This window comes from Leptosomus discolor, chromosome 1 (assembly GCF_034619465.1).
Source record: "Leptosomus discolor isolate bLepDis1 chromosome 1, bLepDis1.hap2, whole genome shotgun sequence".
In the NCBI taxonomy this organism is placed as follows: domain Eukaryota; kingdom Metazoa; phylum Chordata; class Aves; order Leptosomiformes; family Leptosomidae; genus Leptosomus; species Leptosomus discolor.
In genome coordinates, this window is record NC_141391.1 from 98,289,422 (window position 1) to 98,316,712 (window position 27,291).

At 44.7% G+C, this 27,291-nt stretch overlaps 1 protein-coding gene across 4 annotated transcripts in view; it reads right to left on the reverse strand.

The window, feature by feature from the left end:
- Window positions 1-7,295: 7,295 nt before the first annotated feature.
- PDE9A (phosphodiesterase 9A) overlaps window positions 7,296-27,291 on the reverse strand; it is a 49,372-nt gene continuing 29,376 nt past the window's right edge. For all 4 annotated transcript variants that reach the window (XM_086479344.1, XM_086479266.1, XM_086479188.1 and 1 more), the window contains 11 exons: window positions 24,110-24,191; window positions 21,744-21,818; window positions 18,596-18,682; window positions 15,261-15,365; window positions 14,036-14,118; window positions 12,942-13,098; window positions 11,651-11,764; window positions 10,872-10,976; window positions 9,289-9,417; window positions 9,005-9,100; window positions 7,296-7,346 (listed from right to left, as the gene is read on the reverse strand). In XM_086479344.1, coding sequence (XP_086335470.1) covers window positions 7,296-7,346; window positions 9,005-9,100; window positions 9,289-9,417; window positions 10,872-10,976; window positions 11,651-11,764; window positions 12,942-13,098; window positions 14,036-14,118; window positions 15,261-15,365; window positions 18,596-18,682; window positions 21,744-21,818; window positions 24,110-24,191 — 1,084 coding nt within the window. The remainder of the gene's footprint in view (window positions 7,347-9,004; window positions 9,101-9,288; window positions 9,418-10,871; window positions 10,977-11,650; window positions 11,765-12,941; window positions 13,099-14,035; window positions 14,119-15,260; window positions 15,366-18,595; window positions 18,683-21,743; window positions 21,819-24,109; window positions 24,192-27,291) is intronic.

Here is a 27,291-nt window from a genome sequence, read left to right on the forward strand (position 1 = left end):
TCACCTTCTGTAAAATGAATGGCGTGTCCTCTGCAAGCAAAGGAGCTGGGACGAGTCACTGCAGCTGGAGGGCTGCCCTTGGCAACACACACAGTAGCCAGCATGACAAGGAGGATCAAAGTCTTGAGTGAGGGAAAAAAAAATACAGCCTGGAAGAAACGAAGTTGTCATTTATGACATGCACATTGCCCCAGTGAACTTTCTGAAGTACACAGTGTTTTAGACTTGTTATCCTATAACCTTTAGAAACATGTTTCTACAGCTCTTCCCCAAGATAAGCAGCTATCTTCCTGCAGCCAAACCCCACCGGCCAGCCCTGGCGGCACCATGCGAGTCCTGGTGCCCTGGACGGCACTGGGAAGAGGTGGGCGGACAGCTGCTGGTGTGGAAGGAAGCACAAAACTCCCGGTGTGAGTGGAGTTTGGACCCACCAGTGCCTGTCCCAGGCTCTCGCCCACTTTCTGGGTTGCACTGGCCTCCTCTCCAGTGCAAGGTGCTTACCCACTGCCTGCCCAGCTCCCCTGGCCTGACCCCCATCCTCTGTCCCCCATCATCCTCTGCTGGGCCTGAGGGTGGCAGAGGAGGGATTCCAGCCATGGCCTCGGCATCGCCTATGGGCTGAAATCGAATTGGGCAGGTTGTTTCAAAGCAGGGCAAGGAAATGCGACGGAGAACATACATTGTGGGTTGGTTTGTTTCAAGGATAATTTTGCCTAAAATAACATTTTTTGGAAGAGAAAATATAGCTCGAAAGTGAAGCAACACATAACCATTGCTCTGAATGTTCATTTCATGTAGCTGAGGATTTTTTAGTAATGAAAATGAAATTTCAAGATTTCAAGTTAGTGCAAGAATTTGGAAGGAGAGGGAGGAATTTGCTCATCAAGCTGGAAAAATCTGTTATTCCTGTAACTTTTATTCCCAAAGCTGTGGGGCTGTCAGAGGCTTTTCCCCAGCGCACACCCCTCCTTCCCTTCATTTGCGAGTGCGGGGGGCTGTGGGGGCAGACATGGCTGAGGGGGAAGGCTGGGGCTAGCAGCCAAGGGGCAGACATGGCTGAGGGGGAAGGCTGGGGCTAGCAGCCAAGATGCTTCCATGGCGGCGTAGAGGCCCTTTGCTCCCTCTTCCCCCACAGCTTCCTCCCATGGGGGCTGTTGGGGTGCCTTGACGCCGATGGTGGCTCAGGGCCTCTGCCAGGGCCCGCGGCGTGCTCCCTGCGGTGCTCCGGGAGGTTCGGTGCCCCACGGTGAGATCTGCGCTGCCACCACCGTCCCCCATGGTGTCTGGGCTGCTGCTGAGCCGCCCTGCATGGCGTGGGCATCGGCTCTGCCTCACCACACACGTTCCAGAGCCACGGGCCCACTCATAGGCTACGTTTATCATTAAACCACAAGAAGGGATTTCAGCCTCCGGTGCCATTTTACATGGCCTCGATGTGAAGGCCTGACAAGGCGGCTTTTGTGTGACAGAAAGCCTGGCTGATCCCCAGGCACTGGCTGCAGCGGTATGCGAACATGGCCGCTGTGTTTCCAGCACGTTGATTTGAAAAGCAGACCAAGTGCTGCAGCACCAGATGGAAAAGTGCGTGAAAAAACACCCACCCTCCAGCCCAAAAGAGAAGTTCCCTTTCAAAAAGTGACCTCAACGAGCTTCCCTGTTACGAAGCTGGAAGGAGCAGAACGGCCTCAGAGCCAATGTCCCGTTCGTGTGTCCTTCACTTTGGCAGTTGTTTGCGTTTACATTGGAGCCCTTGCAATGCTGGCTGCCGAGGGTGGTCGCGGCTGGGCACAAGAGCCATGGTGCTCAGAGCCCAATGTGTCCACCACCAACAGTCCTTTGTGGGGGGATGTTTTCGCCTTTTGGACGTGGCGAGCAGAGGTAGTTGGGGAGCAGAGGTAGTCATGCAGCAGACGAGTAGCTGGAGACACCACGTCAGGAGCAAGCCGTGCATACCCAAACACTAAACCTATCTGGGAAAGCCTGAAAAAAAGCCCATATTATCTGAAAAATTACAAGGGGATGCTATGTCCCCATACCATATGGTGGCCTGGCTGCCTCTCCTTCTGACACAGCATGTTCTCCTGTTTCAGGCCAGGCCAGGGGCAGGTCTGAATCTGCCTTTCCAATGAGATGCATGCATATCTGATGGTTTTGTAGCTTAGTTGTCCATACACAAGCCCATTAGTTATGGGTGCTTTAGAGCATCCTTGTGTACTATGGGGCGGCTGCAAAGCCCTGGCAGCTCTCTGGTAGCACAAGTGCTGTGGGACAAGCTGTCTTCCACGGGTTAACCAGGGGAGCTATTAACTGGGCATGCTAGAAGGTGTGGCTTGGGCACACGGATTTGAGGAGGGTTTATATGGTTTTGTGTTGATTTTCTTGTTGCCTTTTTCAGCCTGGAGTGTGTCCCAGCTGTCCTGAGCCCAGAACACCATCAGCAGGCTGACAGCAAGCTCTTTTTGTTTAGAAAGAAATAGAGCTGCTCCAAGTCCCTGTCACCTTGGAGCTTCCTTTAGGGCAGAGGATCTGCTGGGTTCGTCAGCCAGGCAGCAAGTGTGCTTCCACACAGTTTGGAAAACAGAGATGTTTTTCCTCAGAGACATTATAGCAAACATTGGCTGTGACAAGACTGGTTTGCACTTTCCAAACCCTCCTGGTTCTAAGTTTATCTTGCAACAGAACTAAGAGCGATATTGCAAAAATGTCTACAGATAGCCATTTTGTGTGTGTGTGCACGTGCCTGAGTACACCTGTAGTTCCTGATTACATGCCAAAATAGTCAGAAAGCTTTTTTTGTGTATGTGAGATAGTGAGAAGTCATACTTCTCACTAGCAAAGAGGCAGATGTATTACAACGTGATCACAAAGAAAGAGATGTTTGACTTGCTGGCGACAGCTTCTTCATTTATGAAGACATCTAATAAGTTTTTTGGCCAGAAGTTTCTATGAAGTCATACTTTCTGAAAATGGTAACTGTTGGTTCTTGCATCCGAATACCACAACACACTTTACAGAGGTGGGTCTCCCTGTTCGAAAGGAGAGGGAAGCCCTGGCTTGGTGACTTGCTCTAGAGGGTATTTGAAGCCAGCGGCAGATCTAGGTTTATTGTTTAGTAGTTATTATTATTACCGGTTTCTTGTGCTGTCATAGCACTCACACACAGACCAGGACTCCAATGTGCCAGTTTTTCAGAGTACAAACTTTACCTCTGCCTAGGCATTCCCCTGGAGAGCAGAGAGAAAGGAGAAATAGCCCACTGCACTGCCATGTTGCCTAGAAAAGCAGCATCCAAGCTGTTTAAAACACACTTCAGAAAGCCTTTGCTTCACTTTGCTGGCACTGAACAATCATAACCGCAAGTGTGCTGCATGGGAGAGGGCTGGGCATACAGAAGGGTGGCTCAGGAGAGCAGGACCTGCCTTGTGTCCTCTGGACCACAATCTGGAGCTGGGATGTGCCTCATTCCAGAGCAACCCCTTGAAAAGTAATTTTTTTACATTGGGAGTCAGAGCAGCAGCTGGATGGCCCTACGTCAGGCTGTCCTTTCACATACATCCTTCCCGCAGGCTGGGGCTGAAGTGCTCCTTGTCACTAACAGGCACATTGCTGTGTTTTACACCCTGCCTTGCCACAGGGAAATCGAGGAGAGGATAGTGTGGGGAAGAGATAAATACGGGGAGATTTTGCATTAGTAGGGTAGGTGATTTGCCCCACTGTGTCTGCTTTCTCACAGAAACTTTCACAACAGAACAATATGACAGGAGGATAAAAAGAAGTGTGTTGCTCTTAATGCTACAAACCAAGTACAAAGGTAAGGCTCATTCTTCAGCTGTTTCCAGAGAGAGGGGGGCAGTTTGCAGTGAAAGCCCACTGTTCCAACAGGAAAATTGAATACAGCTTGACAGCGCTTTTCCTGATGGGCTCATACTCCATACCAGCACTCTGCTTTGCTCCCATATGGAACAGATGCTGTTATTATTGCTGCTCAGAGGCAGCACTGAGATTAACAATTTCCGTGTACAGATACTTCTTTGGCATTACCTAACCCGTGTATTTAACACACACTAAATTTTCATTGCAAATTGGCTGCTGTGGGGGTATTCACATTTTAAAAAAGCTGGTTCCTTCCCAAGACATGCAGTTATACTATAGCCTTAGTTTGATCCGATTATGAAAGCCGTACTAAAAAATGAAGCGAGTATGGGGCTGTGGGATCTCGTAATTTAAAAAAATTAAGAATTAGAATTCCAGGGCTCATCATTAGTTTTCATAGCTACACAGCGTGGAACAGTTGTAAACTTATATCACAAGTACAGGAGTAGCAATGTAAGGCTGGGATGCATGTGGCACTGTCCTGATGCCGAGAAGATGCATGCAACAGATCATATAGAGCTCTTTGTAAGGCACCTACCTTAAGCTGAAACAAGAACACTGAGATCTAATATTCACTCTTATTCATTGGATTAGGGAGAGAGAAGATTAAATCACACCTGAGACATCTGTCTGGCTGCCTCAAGAAACTTCATTTTCATGCTCAGTGTAGTTTTAAAATGTCACCTTGAAAATGTGTGATGTTTAATGGCCTGATTGGCAGGATTCTCAAAACTGTTAATTTGCATATGAATCACAGCATGAAATATTATGGAAAAAGTATAAGAAACTAGAATTATGAGAGAATGCCTTGCATTCCCTTTGGTTAAACATATGTTGGGAAGATTGCCTTTAGAAATCTAGTATTACAAAGGCAAATGATCTTAAAAATGCTGTGGTATTCCTATTTATACCAATAGATGGTTGTGATTGCATGTGGTCTTTTTTACAGCTGTCAATGACTAGCAGCCTGGATGTTGCCTGTTCCTTCAATAAGCCACACAGTGCATTATAGCATCTAGTGCAGCCCTGAGGAAGGGCTGCGTTCCCTTCTCCACGTTTCTGACGCAGCTCCAGTAAAGTTAGCAGGATTTCACCAACCTTTTCTGATCACCTCTCTCGGGTAAACAGTTTTCAGGTTGCTCTTAAAAATTATGGAGCCAAAACAAGCACCAAGGGCAACCAGTTCTCAAACTCCCATGCACTTCAATTAGAGAAATCTAAGGAGCCTGCACTATGCAATTAGCTACTGCATGCCAGAGTCCATGACTAGGCTTGTGGGAGTTAAGCACACATATAAACACTTGTTGGATTAGGATTTATGCTTAGAGAAAATCCCTCCAACTGAAACAAAACTTCCTATCAGGATCTAACTCTTAAACAGTTTTAGTGGGAGGAAGATGCAGTCAAGTTCCTACAGCAGGTTTTCTCATCTAATGAACTAGCTCAATGAAGGACCTAGTATATCCTAGACAATTGTTTACAGCTCCTGCACGGCACATCTGCTTTAGGAGCTGATTCTTGAGGGAATTCCACTTGAGTGGAAATGGTAAACTTGATTTAAACTGATTTACTTGTGAAAAAGAAGTCCACAGCAGAACAATCTGGGTCACGATGTACTTTGGATTGTAAGATGTAGTACAGAAAAAAGGCCCAAACCTCATCATTCAGATCCAACTTTCAAGCACCAAAACTTTAAGGCTAGTCAAAACTAGGGTTTAGTTCTTCCATTCATGGAGATGTCTGTGTAGCATGGAGCTGACCCTTTGCTTTGATCTTCCCATCTCCCTTGAGGTCCCCCAGGACTGTTCAAATCCAGGGATCAGACCCTTTACCAGTTTCCTAAGGTGTTTCCTGGGTCATGGGGGGAAAGATTGGCCCCCACCTCCTCATCTCTTTCTGAAAAGCAAGTTAAGACAATGCATTGCCTTCGGACTTTGCAGAGGCACAGCCCAAGTGTTACCCTTACTGCTAACACACCTAGCAAACTTGATGAGGCAGCCTCGAGAACTGAGCCAAGGAGGACCGGAGCAACACGCACGGTGCTTCGCTGGCTGCATGCCTGCGGCTGCCAGTGCGGGGGATGCCGCTGTCATGCCGTGACAGGAGCTGATCCTGTCTGCTGAAACCCCCCAGGGAGGGCGACCTTTCCACAGCGGGAGAAACCAGGAGCGGGTGAGCAGCGTGGCCGTGGCTCACCTGTCGTGGGCACGAGGAAGGGGGATTTCTTCCAGCCTCCGCTTTGTCAAGGCGGCGTGCAGGAGTCAATCACAGTACTGCCTACTGTCTGTTTGCACGACTGCAACTCCGGGCAGAGCTTGGCTCCCAGACTTTACAAAATTATCAAGGGAAGCGAAGCTCTTTCGATATTACACTTACGATGCAAGTATACCACAAAAAATGTTTCTAAAGCTTCTCCTCTTCAGGAGAACCGACCCTCCCCTCTCCTTTACAGTCCCTTACCTTGCACTCGTTATAAAAGCATTTGTCTTTAGGAACAGAGACAGTTCTCATGTGAATGCATATGCAAAAGAAAACAAGTACAACACCCATTTCTGTAGAAGAATATATTATTTAGCAGATCAGTTTAAAAGTAAAAAAAAAAAATCTGTTCATCTTCAAAGGTTTATCTTGTTGTTGCTTTTTGCATCCACGAGGATGAAAATATGCTTGCACAGTGGTTTCAGCTTTGTGCTCCCTTCTTTGCTCGTGGTGAAGGATCCCATCATCTCTAGCTGTACCAGCCCACAAAGCGAACCTGCAAATTCACTAAGGTTTCTTCTGATTTCTTCTAGTGTAGAAAACAAAAACAATTGCATCCACTATGCTGGGCTTCTGAATGTGCTGTGAACACTATAAAATTCAGAGAACAATACAGAGAAATGTGTCGTCAGGGCCTACTAGGCAAACAAAAATATATGCCAGGACCCCTGTCAGAATATAAGCGTCTGTTAAGCTATGCTGTAATTAGCATACTGCTGTACACATATATATAGTGTCTTGACTAAAACAACTTTTTCTTTTGTTTTTGGATGCTAGTGGATCATTTTCCAGAAAAGGCTCCTTAGCTAAACTCCACTTTGTCTCTACAGACTGTGGTCCGTGTGGTCACCAAAAAGGCAAATCTGCTGAAGATTTGAGCCGTGCTGCAGCCTGTGCAATGTCCGCAGGGGAAGTCCTGCTGGGGGGGCTGCGGAGCGCGGGGAGCCCTTGGTGCCCGACGGCAGCAGTGCCTGTACGAGCAGGCTGTAGACAGGGCTCTCGGGCAGGCAGACGGGCAGGCAGGGCATCCGTGCCTGTCACCTCTCCGCGTACCTGGTCCCTGTTGGATTTTGACGCAGCCACCAAGTCTGTTTGGCAAATACAGCATTTCTCAAAACCAGAATAACCTTAGGGCTTATGTTTTGCTCAAAGACTTTTTCGTCTCACTTTTCAGTATTGCCGGTGGTCAAACTTTCACTTTTCTTTTTCTGCAACTGAAATGAAGAGCAAAGCAGGATTAATACCCCTGACTCACACAGTGCCACTTTTCATCGCTGCTGTGAGTCAAATGCTCATCTCTGCACAAGGCATGTGCAACATTTCTTGGGAAATAACAGGCAGCAACTTGGTATATGACAGGCAACTTTTCATCCAAACAGCTCTGGATGTATGTCCTCAGTAAACAGCACTCAGTCTTTCTCATCATCTGCTGTGCTAGGCTCTTAGATTATTATCTAACTCCTCTTGTTTCAGGATATTTCTGAATTCAGGCAGCTCCTATTTTCCTAAGACCTCTTGTGCCAATGTACCATAATTAAAGCTCCATCAATTTGTATAAAATTTCTGTTGTGACAGCTTCTGTAAACCAGAAGTAAAAGCTTGGCTCAACTTGAAAGATGAATAGGACTCAAAGTCTGGCAGTCGTATCTGAGTTGTTCTGCCCTCCTTTGAGAAATGCTCCTCCCTAAACTGAAGAATGTCTAAAAGATTTTCTTCTCCTTTATAACTTAGTGTGCTCAAAGCATGTGCCCTTTGATTAACCAGCCTTAGTATTTGTGCTGCTGGGGGGCTTTTCCTCCGAAGCACTTGGGAGGAGGTGGGAGCTACACCAGAAAGCTGCTATTCCCCTCATCCAGCCAAAGATGATCAAGTGAATGAACCTTCATTTCCCACAAATCAAACAATATCAGCACAACTAGCGCTCCAGGGCGCTTCCCAATTTATTTTAATGTCAGAGTGACTGATAGTCTCCTGTCTACATGATAAACTTGTTCATGTCAGAAAACCCCTAGACTCTGATGCCATCTGGGCTGGTTTTGTCATCTGCCTCGGCAGGGAAAAGCAGCACTCCAAGAGGCGTGCAAGGAAGGCGTGCAGGCCCAGTGTCACAGGGCACTGCGGGAGCCGGGCCAGCACGCCGGCTGCTGCACTTGCGGGTGTGGGGCACCTGCTCCCAGGGCCTGGCCTTGGCCTCTGCCCTGTCAGGCAAGGTGGACGTGGCCAGAGAGAGCAAACGTGGTTACATGTACATCCTACCTCCCCTAAGCCTCGCATGTCAAAATGGGAGGCACTCTGTAAATGGAGGTCCCCAGTCAGCCTGGGCCATAAAATGTCTTCGTTTGTTGTGTGTTTAATTCTACTGGGTGCTGTCTATGAGAGTAATTCCTCATAAAATTTCAAGCACATCCTTGATGATAGACACGTGAGTGGAAGTTTCTTCCCAGAAAATAAACTTCTGCCTTGGTGGTGCAGTGCCTTGAACTGCCCAACCCCAGGACATTTTGCTGCAATCCAGCCCAGGCTAACTCCTTCCCAGGGGAAGGTAGCTCCCTCCAGGAAGAGGTGTTTGCTAACACGCTCCCCTCAGGCAGTTATTTCTGGGTTTTGTCTCCAGGTCCTTCTCTTGTAAGCAGCTCCCTTCCCACGGCCGTGCTTGTGTGGTGCCTGGTGGACTCTGCAAAGGCGTGCTCTTGTGCATGCTTACTGCTTGTGTTACCGCCTCTCTCCAGCCAGGTATAATGGATATGTTTCTCATGATGGTGATTATGCCATCAGCATTCCCACTGTTTTGGAATTAAGCTGCTATTAAATTATGATGTTTGACTTATTCAATCATAATGTTTTCTTTATCAAAGAGATATTTAGAACTTACCTCTTTCATAGCATCATCTATCTGTTTTAATTCCTCATAGTGGTCCCTGGATTCCCAAAGGGGCTGGAGCATCATCTCCTCCACTTCCGGGAATAGCTAGGTGAAAATGATAAAAAGAATCATCGTTTGCTTTTGTATTCATTAGATTCATTAGTGCTAGAAATGGGGTGAAAGGCAGGGTGTGAACTGCACATCCCCATTTCCCCGGCTAACTGAACACCTGTCGGAGCAAACGCTGAAGCTCTGCACACCCCCACTTCTGCTTCTGGCCTTGGCTGACTTACCTTTGTCACTGTTTCGAACATGGGGATGAGAACAAACTTCAGGAAGCCTATTTGTGCTGTTGGCTTGGTCACTTTGTCACGGTCCATGAATGGTGCCACTGGAAGCCCCTCAGATTTTTCTCGGTCACTCTGGAACAAACCCAAATATTAATCTCAGCTAGAAGCCCATGAGGAAAGTAATGTTCCAAGTATATCACTAGCTAAAGAGCAGTAGCCCTCAGCTACAGATCTCAGTGGTGTCTGAAGATAGCATGGAATAGCAATATGCTTCCCTCGGGCCAATGTATCCTGATTTGTTGAGGGCAAGCATCCGAATAAAGAGAACTCTGTTCAGTTACATCTGCACAGTACTGGCCTGAAAGCATTCACCTCCAGGCTTACAGGACAATGAGGCCCCCTGGTTCCCTTTGTAAATCCATGGGACTTGTGAGGTAAAATATTTCTGAGCATTCAGAAAGGTCGTAATGGCTTTTGCCTCTCTAGAGAAAGGGAATAGGTCTTTGATTTCCTCATCGTTCTCCAGAGAGTGATTATTCTCAGGTATTCAACCAGAAATTATATATCCTTCTTTTCCAATGATTAAAGCTAGTTCTGGCTAGCTGAGTCAATGGAGAACAATTCCATTGACTGCAATGAGTTTACCAAGCTACTTACTTGACCACGTAACTCACTGTTTCTATGTGGGCTCATGTGCAAGGAGACTGTGCACAGACTGTGTGTGCAAAAAGGGTATCCTGTAGCGGACGTTATCTCTCACTTATTGTGTCTTTCAGCCCATAGTGCTTTTGCCAGGTGACCAAAACAGCAAGGCACACAGATACTGTAATTTTGAGTAAAAAGCTGCAGATGTGGTGAGCAAGGAGTGTTTCTGACACGTCATCCGAGGTGTCTGTCTCTTGTGAGAAGCCCTCCTCAGTATGCACCCTATCAAATTAGAGACAAAACACACAAGAAGCTCTGGCATCTCCTTCTCAGAGCACTGCAGCTGTGTGTCTCTCAAGATCCCACTGCTTCAGCCCGTACACGCTGCACCAGAGGCAGCTGAGGGCTGCTCTTCCAGAGATCGTTCTTTCAGCAATCAGAAGCTCTATTCAGCTGGGAATACAGGGAGGAGCAATGGTTTGTGGAGCTTAAAGTCTGACTTTGTGCACCGCAACAAGTCTTCTGCTTTCTTTTTAGGGGAACGTTCACATGCAGTGAAAATTATCTAAACTAGTTCCCACGTGGTATTTGCTATGATTTCCTTGACAACTTTCTCTTGCCACTGCTCTTGCCCTTTTGGCTCAAAAATCTTTTATATGTCAAATGAACTTGCAAGGCAGATGCTTTTCAGAGAACAGCCTTCAGTCTACTAGCATTAGGGTTTCCAGGTTGCTATTGTCTTTCGTCTGCAAATTGCAGTCAATTGCATTCACTTGCTTTCTGAACAGCTTCTCTCGCTGACATCCTTCTCTGACTTTCTGCAAAAGAAGCCTTTCCATCCTAGAGCTAGACTGGGCTGTCAGACAATGGAGCCCCTGTAGCTGAGGTGGGATTCAGGAAAAGAAGCAATTTCTGCAATTGCATCTCTCCCTCATTCTTACCTGCATAAAATATTCCTCTAGTAAGCAATCTACCCAGGGCTCAGCTACTTCCATCGGGCGGACTTCATTGGAGATATCACAGCATTTTATCAGTACCATCTTCAGCTGAAAGAAGATAATACTTCAATACTGCAGTCATATTGCCAGCCCTTTTTCCTCTCTCCAGAACCTGTGTCTTTACAATGCAGTGGGAGGGAATGTTTTCAGACAGAAAGGACAGTTTTAGGATTAAATCAGAGGTCTTAAATGATCTGGATTCTTTTCCACTCTCTCAGTTACCCTGTGTAAATCACTTATCCCCTTTCTGCTTCGGTTTCCCTGTCTGTAGCACAGGGATGTGTCACAGTGGGATGTGCACTTATCTGCTGCGTGAAGAGATTCAGCCACAAATGACCATGAAGTTGTTTGTGAAACACCCAGAGGCAGCTGGGGAGAGCTTCCCTGGACGTCAAAGAAGACTGGATTAGGAAGTAGAGGAGACTAGAGTTTGTACTCTTGTGGATACTTCTTGCCCCATAGTAATGGACAATAAGAATTTGTATCCTGACAGTACTTTTTTTTTTTTTTTTTCTCCGTGGGACTCCAGGGTTTCTAAAGCTGGAATAATCTATTTTATATAAAGCACTTCAAAATTTTAATTCTTTTTGGTGGGGCAGAGGATGTAGAAAGGACTTGGTTTTGGTAGTGTGTATTGAATCTCGGTTTTTAAGCAAACGAATGTTAATCTACAAGCTTTCACACTATGCACAGAAAAATAATAACCTACAAAATGTCCTTACACAGGTCATGTGTTCTTCATTTGAGTAATCAAAATTTTCCATTTTTTCCTTAAAAGAGTCCAGTATTTCTGCATGTCTCGCCATGTCTGTAGCCAGGATTAACGTAATTATGCCCTAGCAAAGAAAACATGTTCACATATTAACTTGACATTCTTTACAAAGTCTACTATTGCAGAGCAAAGTAGGATCTTTTTTTACATGCAAAAAGCCTCAGATGCATTACATTGTTAACACTGAAAGGGGAAGTTTCTGACTTGAAACAGCCAAGCAAACTGGAAGAGGGTTATAAAGAGTTCATGGTACACGAAGAGCACAGTTGGATCAATCTGTAACGCTGGTGTGGTATTCCAGGGGCATTGAGGTTTTTCCTTTCTGATTAACTAGTTGTGGAAAAACAAACTACAGCAGGATGATAAAAGCCACACTCTGTTTGCCAGGATCCACTTCTGGCTCCTTGGAAAGCACTATTGCTTTTGCTGCCGACTCTTAGTGGCCCTAAGAAGAGACAAAGATCAGTAGATGTGAATGTCCTCTGTGCTTATCCTCCTTGGATTAAGGGCTTTGAAATACTCAGAGGCAGTCAATGTGTTAGAAGCTCTGTATCCTCCTGCTAGGCAGAGTTTATGATGGGAAAACATGTGGTTAATTTAAAGTTGTGGGTTTTCAAACAGATCAATCCATTTTGGGCCCATGCCTGCTTCCCATGCACTGGCAGAATCAGTAACTCCAACCAGACCGAGCGCTTACATTGGTCTGCTTTTCCATTTGGTGTGTAAGGAAGGTGTAACGTGGAAACTAAAACCAAATTTTGGCCCTTAGTGCTCTGATGGGAATTGTAGCATTGTTCACTGTCTCAGAGATAACTGTGATGACTCCCAGTCCGCCAGAGCCTCTTCCAACAGTACAAGTGCTCTGCTGTTGTAAATCTGTTCCCCTTTTGAAGCCCCTCTTAGAATTGATACAATGTTCTCTTAAAGCATAGACTTCTGCCCTGAGAGTTAATCCTTTCCCAGTCAGAGCTAATTGCTCCTTCAATAATATAAATATCTACCCCCAAAATGTCATCAGCTTTAATAGTCAGGATGTTCTCATTATTTCTCAGCAAGACATTCCAGGGAGTGCTGCTGTGGAAATTTTCCAAGAATCCCTCTTGGATCCTTCCAGTGTGAGGGGCTTTTTCAGTTCTGTCCTCTAGGGGAATGATTCACTTGCTTTGTACAACAGGGAAGTCTGTGTGTGCTTACATCTTTGGGAACAGTTTGTATGACACAGATGAGAACAGCATTCATACCTGTCTTATCTGTTTGAATTGGTCCTGGTCGACATTGGAGAAAATGTTGTATTCTGGCTGGGAAATAATCTGGAAAGCCACAGCACAGTGGTGGTTTTCCAGCGGGGAGATGTCATTGTAGCGTACCGCAAGCTCAGTTCGTGCGTTTATCTGATAGCTGATGTGAAGAAAAACAATGAGAACTCCTGCAGACACACACCAGCTGCTCTAAACCATGCTGCTTTCTTTTATTTACATTCTTTTCAATACTTATTCAGTTAGCTGCAGTTTGTCTTTTGATTGTTAATACTAAATCAGACTTTTAGAGAAGATAGATATTACTTTAATATCATCTCAGGCACTTTTCCCCTGTAGAGTTTATTTATTGTTTTTTTTTAAAATTTTACCAAGTCTATGTAGCTTAAAATGACGTAGAACAAACACAGAAGGAACTGTCTGGGCTTCATGGGGGGTTGGACTAGGTGATCTCCAGACATCTCTTCCAAACCCTACCATTCTGTGAGTCTGTGAGTCTGTGATTCATTCAACCCCCTACTAGCGTCAGTGGAGAGATTCTCACTGATCCCAGGCATAATTTAATGAATGGCTACAAATAAATTAGATTATCTCTCTTTTTCACACACACATAGATGCACACAAAAGTGTCCATGGGTCAACAGTTCTAATTTCCTCACATGATAATAAACAGAATATGCATTTCATGATTTCTAATTGTGAAATAATGTGTGAGTTAAATCACCCTTTGCATTTTAGTGTAATTATTCCATTTCAGTCAATGGAGCTATAATCATTTATGCCCTATCTCAGCTGTAAAATATTTTACCTTGTTTTCTCAGGAGTGGGGGAAAGTGTTGGAACAGAAACCTGAAAAATCATTGTGCTTGCAGAGCCAAGGACAGCTGGCAGCCCCAACCCAGACCTGAGTTTTCTGCATGAGGCTCTGCCTTGGCCCATGTGTGAGTGAACAGCAGGGCCTTGGGGAAGGTTGTGGCCAGCTCAAGCTGTGAGCAGGAAAACCTGATCTACAAAAAATGCCAGCTGGTATTACCTTCCCAATAAATTTTAAGGGAAGACAAAGCAAGAGACAGACTTACGTATTGTTGTAGCCCGGATGGTCCAAGTCATGGCATACTGCTGCAGTCATGAGAATCAAGATGTCAATTTGGGAAAATTTCTCCTGTAAAATACAAAACAGTAATGTAGTATTATGTTTTCTACTTCCCCTATTCCCATAAATGAAAAGCAGTGAAAAAACCACCCACATTTACTTTTTAGAGAAAAGCAAATCCGAGCAAAATGAAGTATTTTTCCGCAGAACCATTTACTTAAGTCAAGAAAGAGAGTTCTGCCTTCCCTTCCAGTAAAAATGACTCAGATTTGCCTTTGTTGCATTAAAGAACAGCAGCTCAGAGGAGGCAATTTGCTTGAAACTTGCTATTATGCAGAGATCATACAAAAGCACTGAGATATTAATACAGTCCCTTACAAGTCATTTGAGCACCCTGATTAGTTAAGGAAGCGATGGCAGGCAGCTTACTTGCCATTGCATTCTGCACTAACTAAAGTTATAAAAAGAATGAGAAAAATTAAATAAGTGTTGCATTCCCACAGCTTCTGGATAAGATGAACTTCCATTAAAGCAAGTTTTTCTTCGTACTCTTATTGGCAAGAAAACAGACTTAGGCCAGTAACTGGTGTGTTTAACTATGGAGAAGAAAGGGGTTTTTTAACTGAGTAGAATTAGTTTGTACAGAAACAAAATTAATATACAAATACAGGTTATCTAGTCAATGAACTGAAATGATGCCTACAGTTTTGGACAAAGTACAGGTTGAATATGAATCTTGCATACGGTACATGCAAGGCATTATTTGCAGTAGCTCACCCAGGTGCAAGCACACACTTGGAGAAAACATCTTGTGGGAACTTTTTGTGTCACAGATGAAGACCATATCCGCAGACTATAATTCAGTAGGCTTTTGGATCTGATGTTTCATGCTATCAGAGTGTCAAAAGGCCTTCAGTGTACAAAATTGGGATATGCAGGGGGTGAAAGTAGCTTCCTAGCAGCCTCAGAAAGCTGTGTAGGTTCTTGGGGTCTGGGATGGGGTGGCTGAGCAGGCAGCCAGAGGTGGAAATGCAACACCTCTCCTCCTCTCCCCAGGGACTGAACAAGTGCAGCTAGCGCAAAGCTTATCACTTGTTAGCAAGCTGGTGGCCTGTTTTGCAAGAAAAGATGGCACAGGTGTTGTGGTGCTCAGTGGATGAACACGTGCCCCATGATGGAAATGGAGTGATACTATTGAGGTGGGGGCATACCTGGAGGCTGCAGAGCGAGATCATGCTGTACATCATCTGGGTCACGCAGAAGCAGTGTCGGAAATTATGAAAGGGGTTGTTTCTGTAATTGTCGTGAATACACAGCTGCAGAGAGGGGGAATGAAGCAGTCAGAGACAGAAGAGCTCTTTTTTTATAAAAACATGATTACATACGCTTCCTAACCTCCCTGGAAGCACTGTGTATCCCTACAGGAGTCCTATCAAGACCAGTATTATTTTCTGCTAGGACAGAGTGACAGCACAGCCCCCTCTGACACTCTGCCTTCCTGGGGAAAGGTGAGAGATTACTGCCTTTCGAGGATTTGCCATCAGGTAAAGCTCCTAGCAACTTCTCTCTCATACCAGCTAGCAATGAGTAAACATCTCAGCACAGCTGCCAAGTGCATCTCGGTCTTGAGACAGAACTCTGTGCTATCATCCTGAATTTGTATTTCAAACCGTGCAGTGGTTAAATGGTGACTTTGGGGTGTGTAAAGAGCTCAAAGTACATCCTCTTCTTCTCTCTGGCTGAATGCAAATTGCAGCTTTGAAATCTTCAAGGCTGAAATGTAGTTGTTATTTCATTTGCAAAAGCTCAGAGGTGGCACTTTGGGATGTGTTGCTTGGCAAAGTGAAGATGTGACTGCATAGGCACTAGCATACCTCTGCGGATTTCCTGTGCTAGGCAGCATGGGAGAGATTTAGCCATATAGGCACATGGGGCTGATTTTTGTGTTTATTAACTTTCTACAGATCCTGGCTATGTGCCCTTATTACAAATACAAGCTAAATCTTGCCTTTCCATGCGTCCTCGCTACTGTCAGCCGGGCTAGCTGAGTGAAGCTGCCACAGCCGGGTTAACACATGCCACATCCATTCTTCCAGTGCACTGGAGAGCCTTCGGTATCCTGTTCTGCACAAAACAGCCAAGCATCAGCAGCACTGCTGGACTCCTCTGCTGAACCCTCCGTAGCCTGGACCCTAGAGAGCCCTTATGCACATGCTTCAATTACTGAGCCTGAATTGATGACACGAAGAGAATTCATGTCCCCTTCTCCAGCTAAGCAGTGAATTTACTTCAAAAGTCCTCAAGCCCCATCAGGATCAAACCCTTCAACCTGGGACCTGACTTCTAGGAAGCCTCAAAGCTCTGGATGAGGTCAAGAGAACTGTGGGTTTTCAAGGCTTATTCAATATTTAGGGGCTTCACTGCAAAAGCTGTTCAGATGATTCTGCAGAAAGGACTTTAGAAATATATTATATTAAATTAAAATGAATAAATAATGGCACAATACGGTTGGCAGACAGGCTCACAGGTGGTGGGCAGTACCTCATAGCCTCCACATGGACACCGTGGTCATGCCCAGGCACTCTATAACACTGCACGGATGTAATGTATACATCCAGCAGTGGAGCCCACAGCATCCCGGGGGACTCCTGACTCAGAGTACCAAAGGGCTGGAGTGACTGGGTTGTATTAGTCATCCTTTCCTCCCTTTTCTGGAACATTTCTGTTGCCAGTGGATGTGGGAGCAAGAAGACAAGCATATGCATGAGATGGCTTTTTCTCTCCCACTTAAGTTCAAACTGGTGCCCATACTGTGCCTGGGGAAGTATCATAGTTTGAAGCAGAGTCCTTGGGACTTTTTAAAATCAGCTTTCTTTCTGTGAAGCTAGTGTTTTAAGAAAGGAAATCTCACCCTGCCTTACTTTTGTAGAAAATACGTAATAAACTCGCTTCTTTGTTCAGAATGAGGCTGTCTTAAATGCTAGTGGTAACAAATTACTTGGAGATACAAGCTAACAGGAACTGCCTGTAGTAATGCATGTGGGTGGAATGTTGATGTGTGTTGACATATCACCTTGTTTCCCATGTTTTCAGGCTGTGAGACAGGAGGAGGAAATTTTCTGTTTGATCAACTCTGTGCTAGCCTTGATTGTATTTGGTTTCATCCCACCCCTTTTGTTCAGCTGCTTTCTAAGGTCAACAATAGTGAGCTTTTCATTTGCCTTCTTCAGGGACAGATTTCTTAGGTCTCGATCATTTTTTCTATCTCCTTTAATGTAGTCACACTTTTCTAAAAAGACTCAACCAGCCCTAGGCATAAATTCCAGGCTATGCCTTCTACAGAGACCACTGGTAACATTGGTCCATTTTATTCCCTATTCCAGTCTCTAATCAGCCTAACGCCTTGTCAGTTTCAGCTGGCAGCAGCACACCAAGCAGTGACAGTCACTGCCCTGTGTATGCTGGTGCCCAGGTGCTTTTTGCTCTTGCTTTACTTCATAGAATCGTTTTGGTTGGAAAAGACCTTTAAGATCATCAAGTCCAACCATTATGCTAACACTACCAAGCCCACCACTAAACCTTGTCCCTAAGCACCACAAGATGTGATGAATCCAGTGTTTTGCTTTGTGTTTCCTGGCCACCTTGTGAATTTGTGGAATTTGTTCAGGCCTTTCGGTGAGTCTACATCAATCGTCTAAAACAGTTCCTTCTACTCCGTCCACACTCTTCAGGTGATTAGAAGAGATTAGTAAGATCTAATTCTTCATTACAGGAATCATATGAAACGTCTGTATAATGAACTTCACATCATAATGTTTTTAATTGTTGTTTCAATCAATTTGTCAGGTAGAGATGTAAGTTTTACTAACCATAATTCTTCAGGGTATCCCTGGATGCTTTTTAAACAATGGGTAAAATATTTACTGCTCTATGGTCCTCTAGGAACACGATGGGGTTTTCTGAGAAAGCCGATATATTGTTCATCTTTTTAGGAAATACTTTCTTATGCTGTCCTTTGGAGCTGATAACACTGTTTTTTAAACACTCCATTATTTCTTTGTTAGACATCTTGGTTTGCCACGATCTCAACTTTATCATGTCTTGCATCTCTGCAACATTCACAACATTAAAGACCAAGGCAAAGAAAGTTATTTAACTTCTCAGCAGTTCCTTTTCCTTCTTGCCTTGTTCTTTTACTCCCTGTGATTTAGGACATCTGATGATTATCACACATATTGGCTTTTTCTGGGCCGTATCTGAAGACACTCATCTCCATTTACAGTAGGTATCAAGAGCATTCACCAGAAATGAGCTGCTTTCAGTAACAGAAAGCTCGGCAAACAAATGTATACCAGTTAAAAAAATATCATCTATTACCACAAGAATGCAAATATTTGCTGAAGTACTTAAATTTTAAGAATGTGTATAGATTGGCTACTTTCAGTGGGATTACTTATGTAAGTCAAGTTAATTCCATGACTAAATGTTTTGTTTATTGATTGTTGAATTTGAAAAATTGCAAATATCAGGAATTTGAAATACTTACCAACCACCTCTTTAACGTAATAGGATTGATGTTGAAGTCTTTTACCAACCCAAGATCATGGTACATGTGTTCCAAACAACTCAGCATCTGCAGCCAGGAACAGATATGTTATTGGCTTGGTAGATATCACTTTACTTTGTGATACATTGCAGAGTGAATTTCCTCCTTGCAAGCATCAAATAATTGCAGAGCCCTCTGGTTAAGATGAAAGAAAGATGTTTAAAGATTGTGCTATTAAAGACAGTGCAAGAGGGGAGACAGAGAGGTTCTGAAAGCTTTTTGAAGTAGACAGATTGCTGTTGACTTCATAGGTTGTGTGCAGGGCTTTGAATCACACCACCTCTCTTTAGCAATTGAGATTCACGTGTATCATAGCAATTCCTTCCCACAAAAAAGTATTGTCATTTTTCTAATTCAGCTGGGGTATGTTATAATGCTCAGTGAAATCAGTGGGGGGTTTTCCACTGACTCCAGAGGCCCTAGCTGTACAGAAATGGATCAGGCCCTAACCATATAGAAAGTGACTGTAGAAAACAGGAGGTCTTTAAAGAAACATTTATTCTAGGCAGATGTCAATATCTTCTTTCTTTATGACTTTTTGTGAATTCCGCTCTCTTAACTCAGATTTCTTGTTTAACAAAAGACCTCCCATTATAACACTACAAAATTAAAGGAAGTTTGTGACCATCCACTCTGGTAAACTGTAACTATGAATCCCAATAGCTGAAATGCAAAAGCAGGCTCCTTTTTTGAGACAACATCTGCTCTGCAGTAGGAAGGCAGATACAGATAATTTAGCACTACCACTCCTGACGAACTTTCTGGGTTTGAAAATATTGTAAAAGAAAGGTATTGATAATCTGATGTGTCTGGGCACTTAACAGCTGCCACCAGTCAGAAACAAACAGAATTCCAGGAGCTCAAGAGTTTGTGTATCTGCATGCCCACTTCTGAAGGCAAAATCTGCAGGGGATGAAATGTAGCCATTACATTAGCAGATATAGTTCTTAGACTGTGAACTGATCCAGGAGTTTTTAACATGATGAGTGTAATGTCACAAATATGGCCTTGGAGACATTTTTAATTAGGTCTCTGTTATTTAGGCTCTTAAAAACTCTCCAGAAAAATGATTTCATCTAATGAAACTTTATATTTATCCAGGGAATATACATAGTTCATGCAGTAACAAGGGGGCTAGTTTTGAGTCATCTGAACAGGGAGAGACTTTCCTGCAAGGCTTGAGGGACGACGTCATGAGCTGAACTGTCTCAGATCACATGGCCAGCATTTTGCTGTAGACCACCTTGTCTTGTTTCTAATCCCTGAGGTAGAATATATGTCTTGCAATAGTTTCAGAAAAGACTTTCCAAGACAATAAACTTGACCTAGAAGGGCTGAATTACCCTCAGAAACGTCTGTCTCCCTCCAGCTGTTGCCAAGAGAGCTTTGGGTGAGTGGCAGGGTGACTCTGAGTCCCAAAGCCCCTGCCCCTGAACACATGAGAATCTCTGTTTTCATTTTTAAATTTTTGTTCAACAGCAAAATTGGACTCTTCTAAGGTTTCAAAGCGAGTGGGCGTTTGAGAAGAGCAAGCTTGCTGCATAGCTCTATTTACTGAGATGCTGCAGAGCAAAACATTATTAATTTGCTTACAGAAGACCATGGTTTATAACCTGCCTGCCCTACATTGAGCACGTGGGCAAATGCTCTTTGCTAAACAAGCATTGATGGAATTAAAATATTCTCTGTAAACATAAACCAGAGCTGCAAGGGTGAGATAAACCCATATGGCGCTCGGCTCACCAGATTTTGTGCGGCGTCTTATTTCTGAGCAGCACTCCTCTTTGCAGGGCATGTCTAACCTCCGCACCCTCTTGTTAGCCTCGTTCATGCCACCATAGAGTGTTTCCTAGTACTCTGAATGAGTTACTGTGCTAAAATACTATGCCTCAGCACACAAGAATCCATGGATAATGGTTTTTGTCTCTCCCTATACTTTCTTAATAGTCAGAACAACAATGAGCCAGCAGTGTTATGGTCCACCTGGCAGGTCGTAATTCTCTCTCGCTGTAAAGACCTGACAAGCATTCAAAAGCTGGGGGTGAGCCATTTTGCTTGAGCAGTTGTATGCCCGTGGTACAGAGAAAAGGGGCTGAAGAGGGAGCAGCAACTGCAGAGCACCAGCCTCAGCTTGGCATGGACCACACAAGGGAACCTCTGCCAGCCTGTGTGAATGGGAGCAGGACCTAAAGCCACCAGAGTCCTTCTGTTATTCTACCAGCCAGATGAAACATCTTGAAGGGGTTATGCTGTTCCTGTGGGTGCAGTGTAGGGTATTTTTCCTTGTCATGTTGACCTACAGGTGCTGAGCCAGACTGACTCTTGTACGCACAACATCCAATTGAGAAGGTAATTAAGGTGATTGCTGCTGCGGGTGCTGCTAGAACTACCCAGTCCTTCCCTCTGGGAAAACGTTTTCCCTAGGTGAGAACTGCTCATATTTGCTGGATCGGTTTTTACGTCATATTATAAGCTGGCCATTACAAAACATCCTTCTCCTTCATGTTTCTGCGGAGGTTTACACATGGCCCTTCCAGAACCTTCTGCAATACAAGTGATGAACAACGAGTAATACTAATATCAATAAGAAAAATAAGAAAATACTAACAGGCTATGCATGCAGCTTTGCAACCTCTTCAGAAAACATCACAGAAAAACCCTTGTCTGAAAGGGTTTGAATCAATGCATGCATCTCTGCCTGGCTTCACAGAGCAGCACGCAGATTCATTGATTTGAGCAGAGTTATTGATGAGGTGCTTAAGCGTACACTTTGCTAGGGATCAATCTGTTCAAATAAAATGCCATGGAAGAACTCATGCGGCGGTAATGATAGCGCACTGGTTGTTGTGGGACATCACTAGGAAGAGATTAAAGAAAAAATAGAGAAGGATGAGGTTATGGTAATCAGCATAATCTACCTGGCATCTGTAGGGGAAAAGTACTGTATTCTGGTGTGATATGAAAATAAAAAAAATACAGAGATGGAGGGGCAGAGAAGGGGAAAACCCCTGCAGACCACCTCAAGGGGCTTTTCTGGCCTTGTTGGCTCGCAGTACGAATGCTAGCCCAGCTGACGTGGTATCCTTACCTCGTTGGGCTCCCACAGCCAGACGTCAAACGTTGGTTTCCGAAGAGCTTCTATGGTCTCCTGGGACAGCATATACTGCAGACAAAAAGGCAATCAGCGTAAGTGAAGGTCCCCTGCCCTGGTGTGGGACCTGCTGTTGGCATGTCCCTGGGACTCCTGGGGTCCCATTTACACAGGGTTTTACTGTATTTCCCAAGGCTAGAGCAAGTGACCTCTCCCTCTGCCTGCCCCACCCTCCTCTCCCTCCCCACTGGCTGCTCGTGGTCACACCAGGATGCCGACACCCGGTGAGCAGCAAGCTCCCAGGCAGCTCACTGCCTGCCACGGCACCAGCTAGCAGGCTGCTGATCGGTGGAGACCCTTACAGAGCAGGGAGGTGGAGGGTTTGGGAGAAAAGGGAGGAGAGTGGAGGTGTTATGGATGGGGTTGAGGGCAGATCCAGCAAGGGGGTGTGAGGGGAGCAGGGCACAGATCCATCCCCAGCTGCACCGGTTCTGCTGCCTGCAGTGTCTATGCTTATAGTGTTAAATTAGCTAGCGGGTGTGGTATATTTACTTTCAGATGATTTATGCTCTCATTTTGAGTATTTTTCAAGAATGCCCACATTTTCAAATTGGCTGTCAGCCTGCAAGATTCAAGTGATCTTTTATCATTATGCTCGGAGGCTTAAAACAAAATCAAGCTCGTCGGCCAGTTATGATTTGCATACAAAACAAAAAAAAAACAGGAATGTGTAGGGTTAAAAGACATGGGGAGATCTGGATTCTACCAAATCATATTTCCTAGACTGTATTGATCAGAGTGTTTCTGGGACACAAAAACCTTGTAGATTTAATTGGCTCATTTACCATGGCTGTCTCTAATTAGTTTGGGCTTACTGTACTGAGCAGGTGAATGAAATTTTCTGAGCCATCCAATTGTTGATATTTAATCCAAGGAAGAATAACACTGAAGATTCATTTTCCTTCTTGAGAAGGCAATGATTTTTGCATTTGCCTATATAATGTACATTTGATATGACATTCTGCAAGAAATCCGTGATTTAGCAGTAGAGATTTGTTATTTGATAACAGTGTTGCAATAACATCTTCTTTTAGTGGACTCACTGACGTTGGACAAATCCAGCACTTCTCGACTGATAACAAATTTTGCAAATCTGTCAAACAGAACCCAAGCTTCTGAAACCAAAACTCCTATGAGCTTTGGTTTTGGGACAATACAGACCAACAGTTTACTCTGCAGTCAATCAATACAACTCTTCGTTGCACTTGTTAATTCAAGATCTTGATGTCACAGCAGTAGATCAAAGGTTAATCTGACATATGCTTATCAAGGGAAAAAATAATTTTTAGAACAGATCCATTTTGCGAAAACATGCAAAAGTGTCAGGAGCGCAAGCTTCTTGGGCAAAAGGTAATTAAAAGAGGTGTGGGCCTCATGATGTCTGCTTCAGAGATCTAGGAGTCACTTTTGCCAGGCAGAGCAGCCTAAAGAGCAGGACTTAGAACCTGTTGCTCTGCAAGACCCTGAAGACAAATACGCAAGGATGCATGTCTGTATCACACACCTGCACCACATGGGACCACATGAACTTGAGAGTGGCTCAGCCAGCTTTGATGTGTGGAGACAAATGCCCATGTTAACCATGATTAGCACATGTGTGGGCTGGTGTTTTGTCAAGGTGTGAGCCAGGCATTGTGCAGACACAACCTGGCAGCTTTGAATAATTCCTGTGGGCAAAGACTGCTGGTGCTAGGACCAAAGATCCTGTGAGCTTCATGGTTTCAGCCTCATTCATCACTGTGGATTCGTACTTGTACTTGCCCAGTAGACATTTTTCTTCAAGCATTACTGTTTTCTGTAGCAAATACAGTAACTCATTTTCACAGGGAGAATTAATCATTCTGGAGAGAATCCAGTGTTGCATTTTGTCTTTGTTTCCCTAGGTGAAGCATCCCCATAAATTAGTTTTTGAATTAAAAAATAGTCCATTAGGAGCAAAGAAGCAGCAGCACCATTTTCAATTAGCGTACAACATTCTAGGCTATTTTTGATTGTTTGCTACGAGCATGGAGAATAAACAAATATAACTAGACAAAAGAGTGTTAAATGTTGATGAATGCACAATGTTCATTAACATTTCAAACGCTAATGAGCTTTCAAGTATTAAAGACTGCTGAGGATCCAACTTTAAGTCACCGCAGGCAACAACAGCTTTTTCCATTGGCTTCCAGGGATTTTGGATCAGGCCCTGGGTTTAGAATAACTAAGAGGTAGGTGGCTAGGGAGTCATGCATTGTAAACCAGCATTTGTCAGGATGGGAAGCGCACGGTAGGATCCTGGGAAGAGCAAGCATTGCGTGTACCTTTGGGTAGGCTGGTACATCCCGCCGGGGAGCTGGCCTCTTGTTTTCATCCAAAAAGCTGTATTTGCAGGGACAGTTAGTCCTAAAATGAAATATTCAGCTCTTAACATTGTGGGAACAGAACAACGGTACCTTGAAAAATGCCGGAAGTACTCTGGTGTCTCAGCAGACATCGCTCGGAGAATTACCCCACTCCCCAATCTCTCCTTTTCTAATGTTGTGTTGCTCAAATGCTTTAAAAGTGAAAATCCTCTTTAGGATTTTCTCCGCTTGTGCAACACTCCCTTCGCCCCTTTTCCCTATATGAATTCAAGTAGGAGCATCTGTCTCCAGGCATGTATCCATGGATACCCAATCACTTCTATTTAAACCAAGTAACTTCCCTTTCAGCGAGCAGCTTGCTGTCCGTGGCAGGCATAGCTGTCCAAAGACGGCAAAGCCCTGCCAGGGGCCACGCTGAGTGTGGATATCGGCACGCCTGTGCTTATTTACTAGTGTAGGCACCCACTGAGCCCGTGGCTTATTGCAGCCCAGCTTCAGGCCTTGTAAAACCTTGGGTAAGACCATCCGTTTCAATGGCATGACCATCTTGTCTGCTGCCCTTCAGGCAGACAACAGCACAGGCTCAGCAGACACAGTCTGCTTGGCTCCCCAGTCCTAGAGGAAAGGAGCCACTGCCAGCAATTACAGGTAATTAACACGTGACTGGTTATTAACACCAGCACCCACTGCCAGTTATTTACTTTTCCTTCCTCTGCATGTGGAAGAGCCAAGCTGACGCTCTCCCATCTGAGCAGAGGACCATGACGGTGGGAGGTGCACATCAGCCTTTCAGCCTTTGCAGAACATCTAGGTTGCTGCACTGCAGTGCGAGAGCAGTTTCATGCCTTACAGCTGTGGGGGCACAACAATACTAAGAGCTTTGTGGTATCACCCATGGCAATCATGATACTTCAACTCAGCATGTGTTTCCCAGGTAGCTGGTCACATGGACTTTAATAACTCTCATGTGAGGTTGATCTGCTTGCATTTTGTCTTTATCCCTGTAGTCCTAACATTTGGATCGTCCTTTCTCATTTTGCAAGTCTCCTGCCAAATGAAGCTAAAAGAAACTCCCGAAAAGAAGCCAACCGAACTATTCCATTAACTTTATTTGTCCCTTTTTTTAATTATTTCACATATTCTGTACTTCATCTCTTTTTAGTGCTTTTCTTCTCTGATGGGAATTGGTCCAGGTCTCTTTTCTCCTCTTAACATTGTTATCATTTCTGACGGTGGTGTCTGAATCCTGCAAAAGTTATGTCATCTCACAGTACATGGTGGTCAGCTGGCTTCAACCAGCTGCCTTTTACTGCCCTGTTTAAGGAGATTCTCAGTTGGTGAAAAGCTGTCTTAATCGTTTCTAAAGCTGTTTCCTCAAAACTCCACTGTGAGGGGTATTAGTAGGATAAAAATAGTGAGATTGGGGCATTCCTTGCCCTAATTGGAGCTGGCTACCAGGGTTAGCTTAGGGTCAGCCAACTATCTCTAATTCCCAGCTGCAGTAAGACACTGAAGCCTTCACCCTGCCACACTAGGGAACACACCAGAGCCAGGATGCATCAGACCTTTACAAATGTAAAACTCTATCTGCAAATGATCATGATTTTAAATGACACTATAATGTTATTAGCATCTGCCAGTGGTGAGTGCAAAAAGCAGACTAGCAAAAAAAAAGCAATTTGAGTGGATGCAAGTGGGGCTGCTTTGCTTTTCTGAAGAGGAGAGATGCACAGTTCACTGTGCGTAATGACTTTCATAAACCTAGCTGTTCATCCTTACTCTGTCATTTGGTGATGCAACAGCAAATGTAGGAATACGTAAACGTACAAGGATACAGCTTTGTACACTGTGATATTATTGAAGGAATATACACGTTCACACATGCTTATGTACATTGATTACATTTAGATGTGATCCCTAATTGCAACTGTAACGCATTGTCTAGCAAATGACATTGCACAAGGGATGACAAGTCTAAACAGGAGCAAAGCCATTTCCACTCACCCTGGGATGCCTCCGTTTCCCTCACAGCATGCGCGTATCTCATGTCAATGGGAGAGAGCTTGCTCAGCTGCTCTGGAGTGAAGCAGCCCTAGGCTGGGGTCACTGCACGTTAGTGGCATGTCTCCTGCAGAGCTGTGGTCACTCAGGAATAGGGAACCACAGCTCATTCCTCAGCAGCTCCCAACGGGGTCCCTCTTGGACAATGGCCAGCCACCAAGGAGCATCCTCTCCTTGGTCTTGTAGCAAAAAAGAGGTGACTTGTATCCGCCCCTGGTTATAAACTGAACCTATCCACATTTAGCTGCTGCTTTGAGACCCAAGCCCTTAGGGTACAGATAATCATGGACAGAATCTTGTGCGAGGAGGAGGAGCTTTTGTGGAGCTGGGAGGAGGAAGACCCAGCTCAAGGCAACAAAGAAGAGCTGTGACAGGTAGCTGCCACATCGTTATGGCACAAAGTGATGCCAAGCAGAGCAACTTACGCTCCTGCTTCAGGAAAAGCAGCTATGCAGTGTGAGTGCAGAGAAAGCCAGCGTGAGTGTCGGTGCCCAGCCCTGCCTGCTGCCGAGCACCACATCCATTTTTACCACAGCTGTCCCGCATCATGCTCCGTGCTAATCTCTGGCTTTTGGTGGCTGTCATGTCTCACTACAAGCCCTCAGCAAAGACTACGCTGGGCAGACACTGCACTCCCCATTCCTGTTTTTCTTGTTAACAGATTGGTGTTTACACTACAAAATATAGATTGTATAGGTGACAAGGTCTGGGACGGAAATGAGTCATGGCTGCTGCCAGGACAGTCTCGTACTTGTGTGGCAGCAACTGGGCGCATATGAAGTTGCCATGACTTCTTTTTTGTTTGTTTTTAATTCCCTACCTGCCTGAGTGTCACTGTGTTCATAAATGCAGCTCTCCCAGCTCCCCACAAGAGTTGAGGAAAAGTAAAGACACATGCACGGGCACACACATTATTTGCATCACACCCAGCACAAATTAGTGTACATTTTTTGTGTTTGCTGGCAATCTGAGCTCTGATTTTTCTATTGAGATTTCCTCACACACCTGAACAAGAAATGATGCAAGTCACAGGGCAAGCTGCAATCCATCCTACTGGTATAAATCTGGAGCAGATCGGA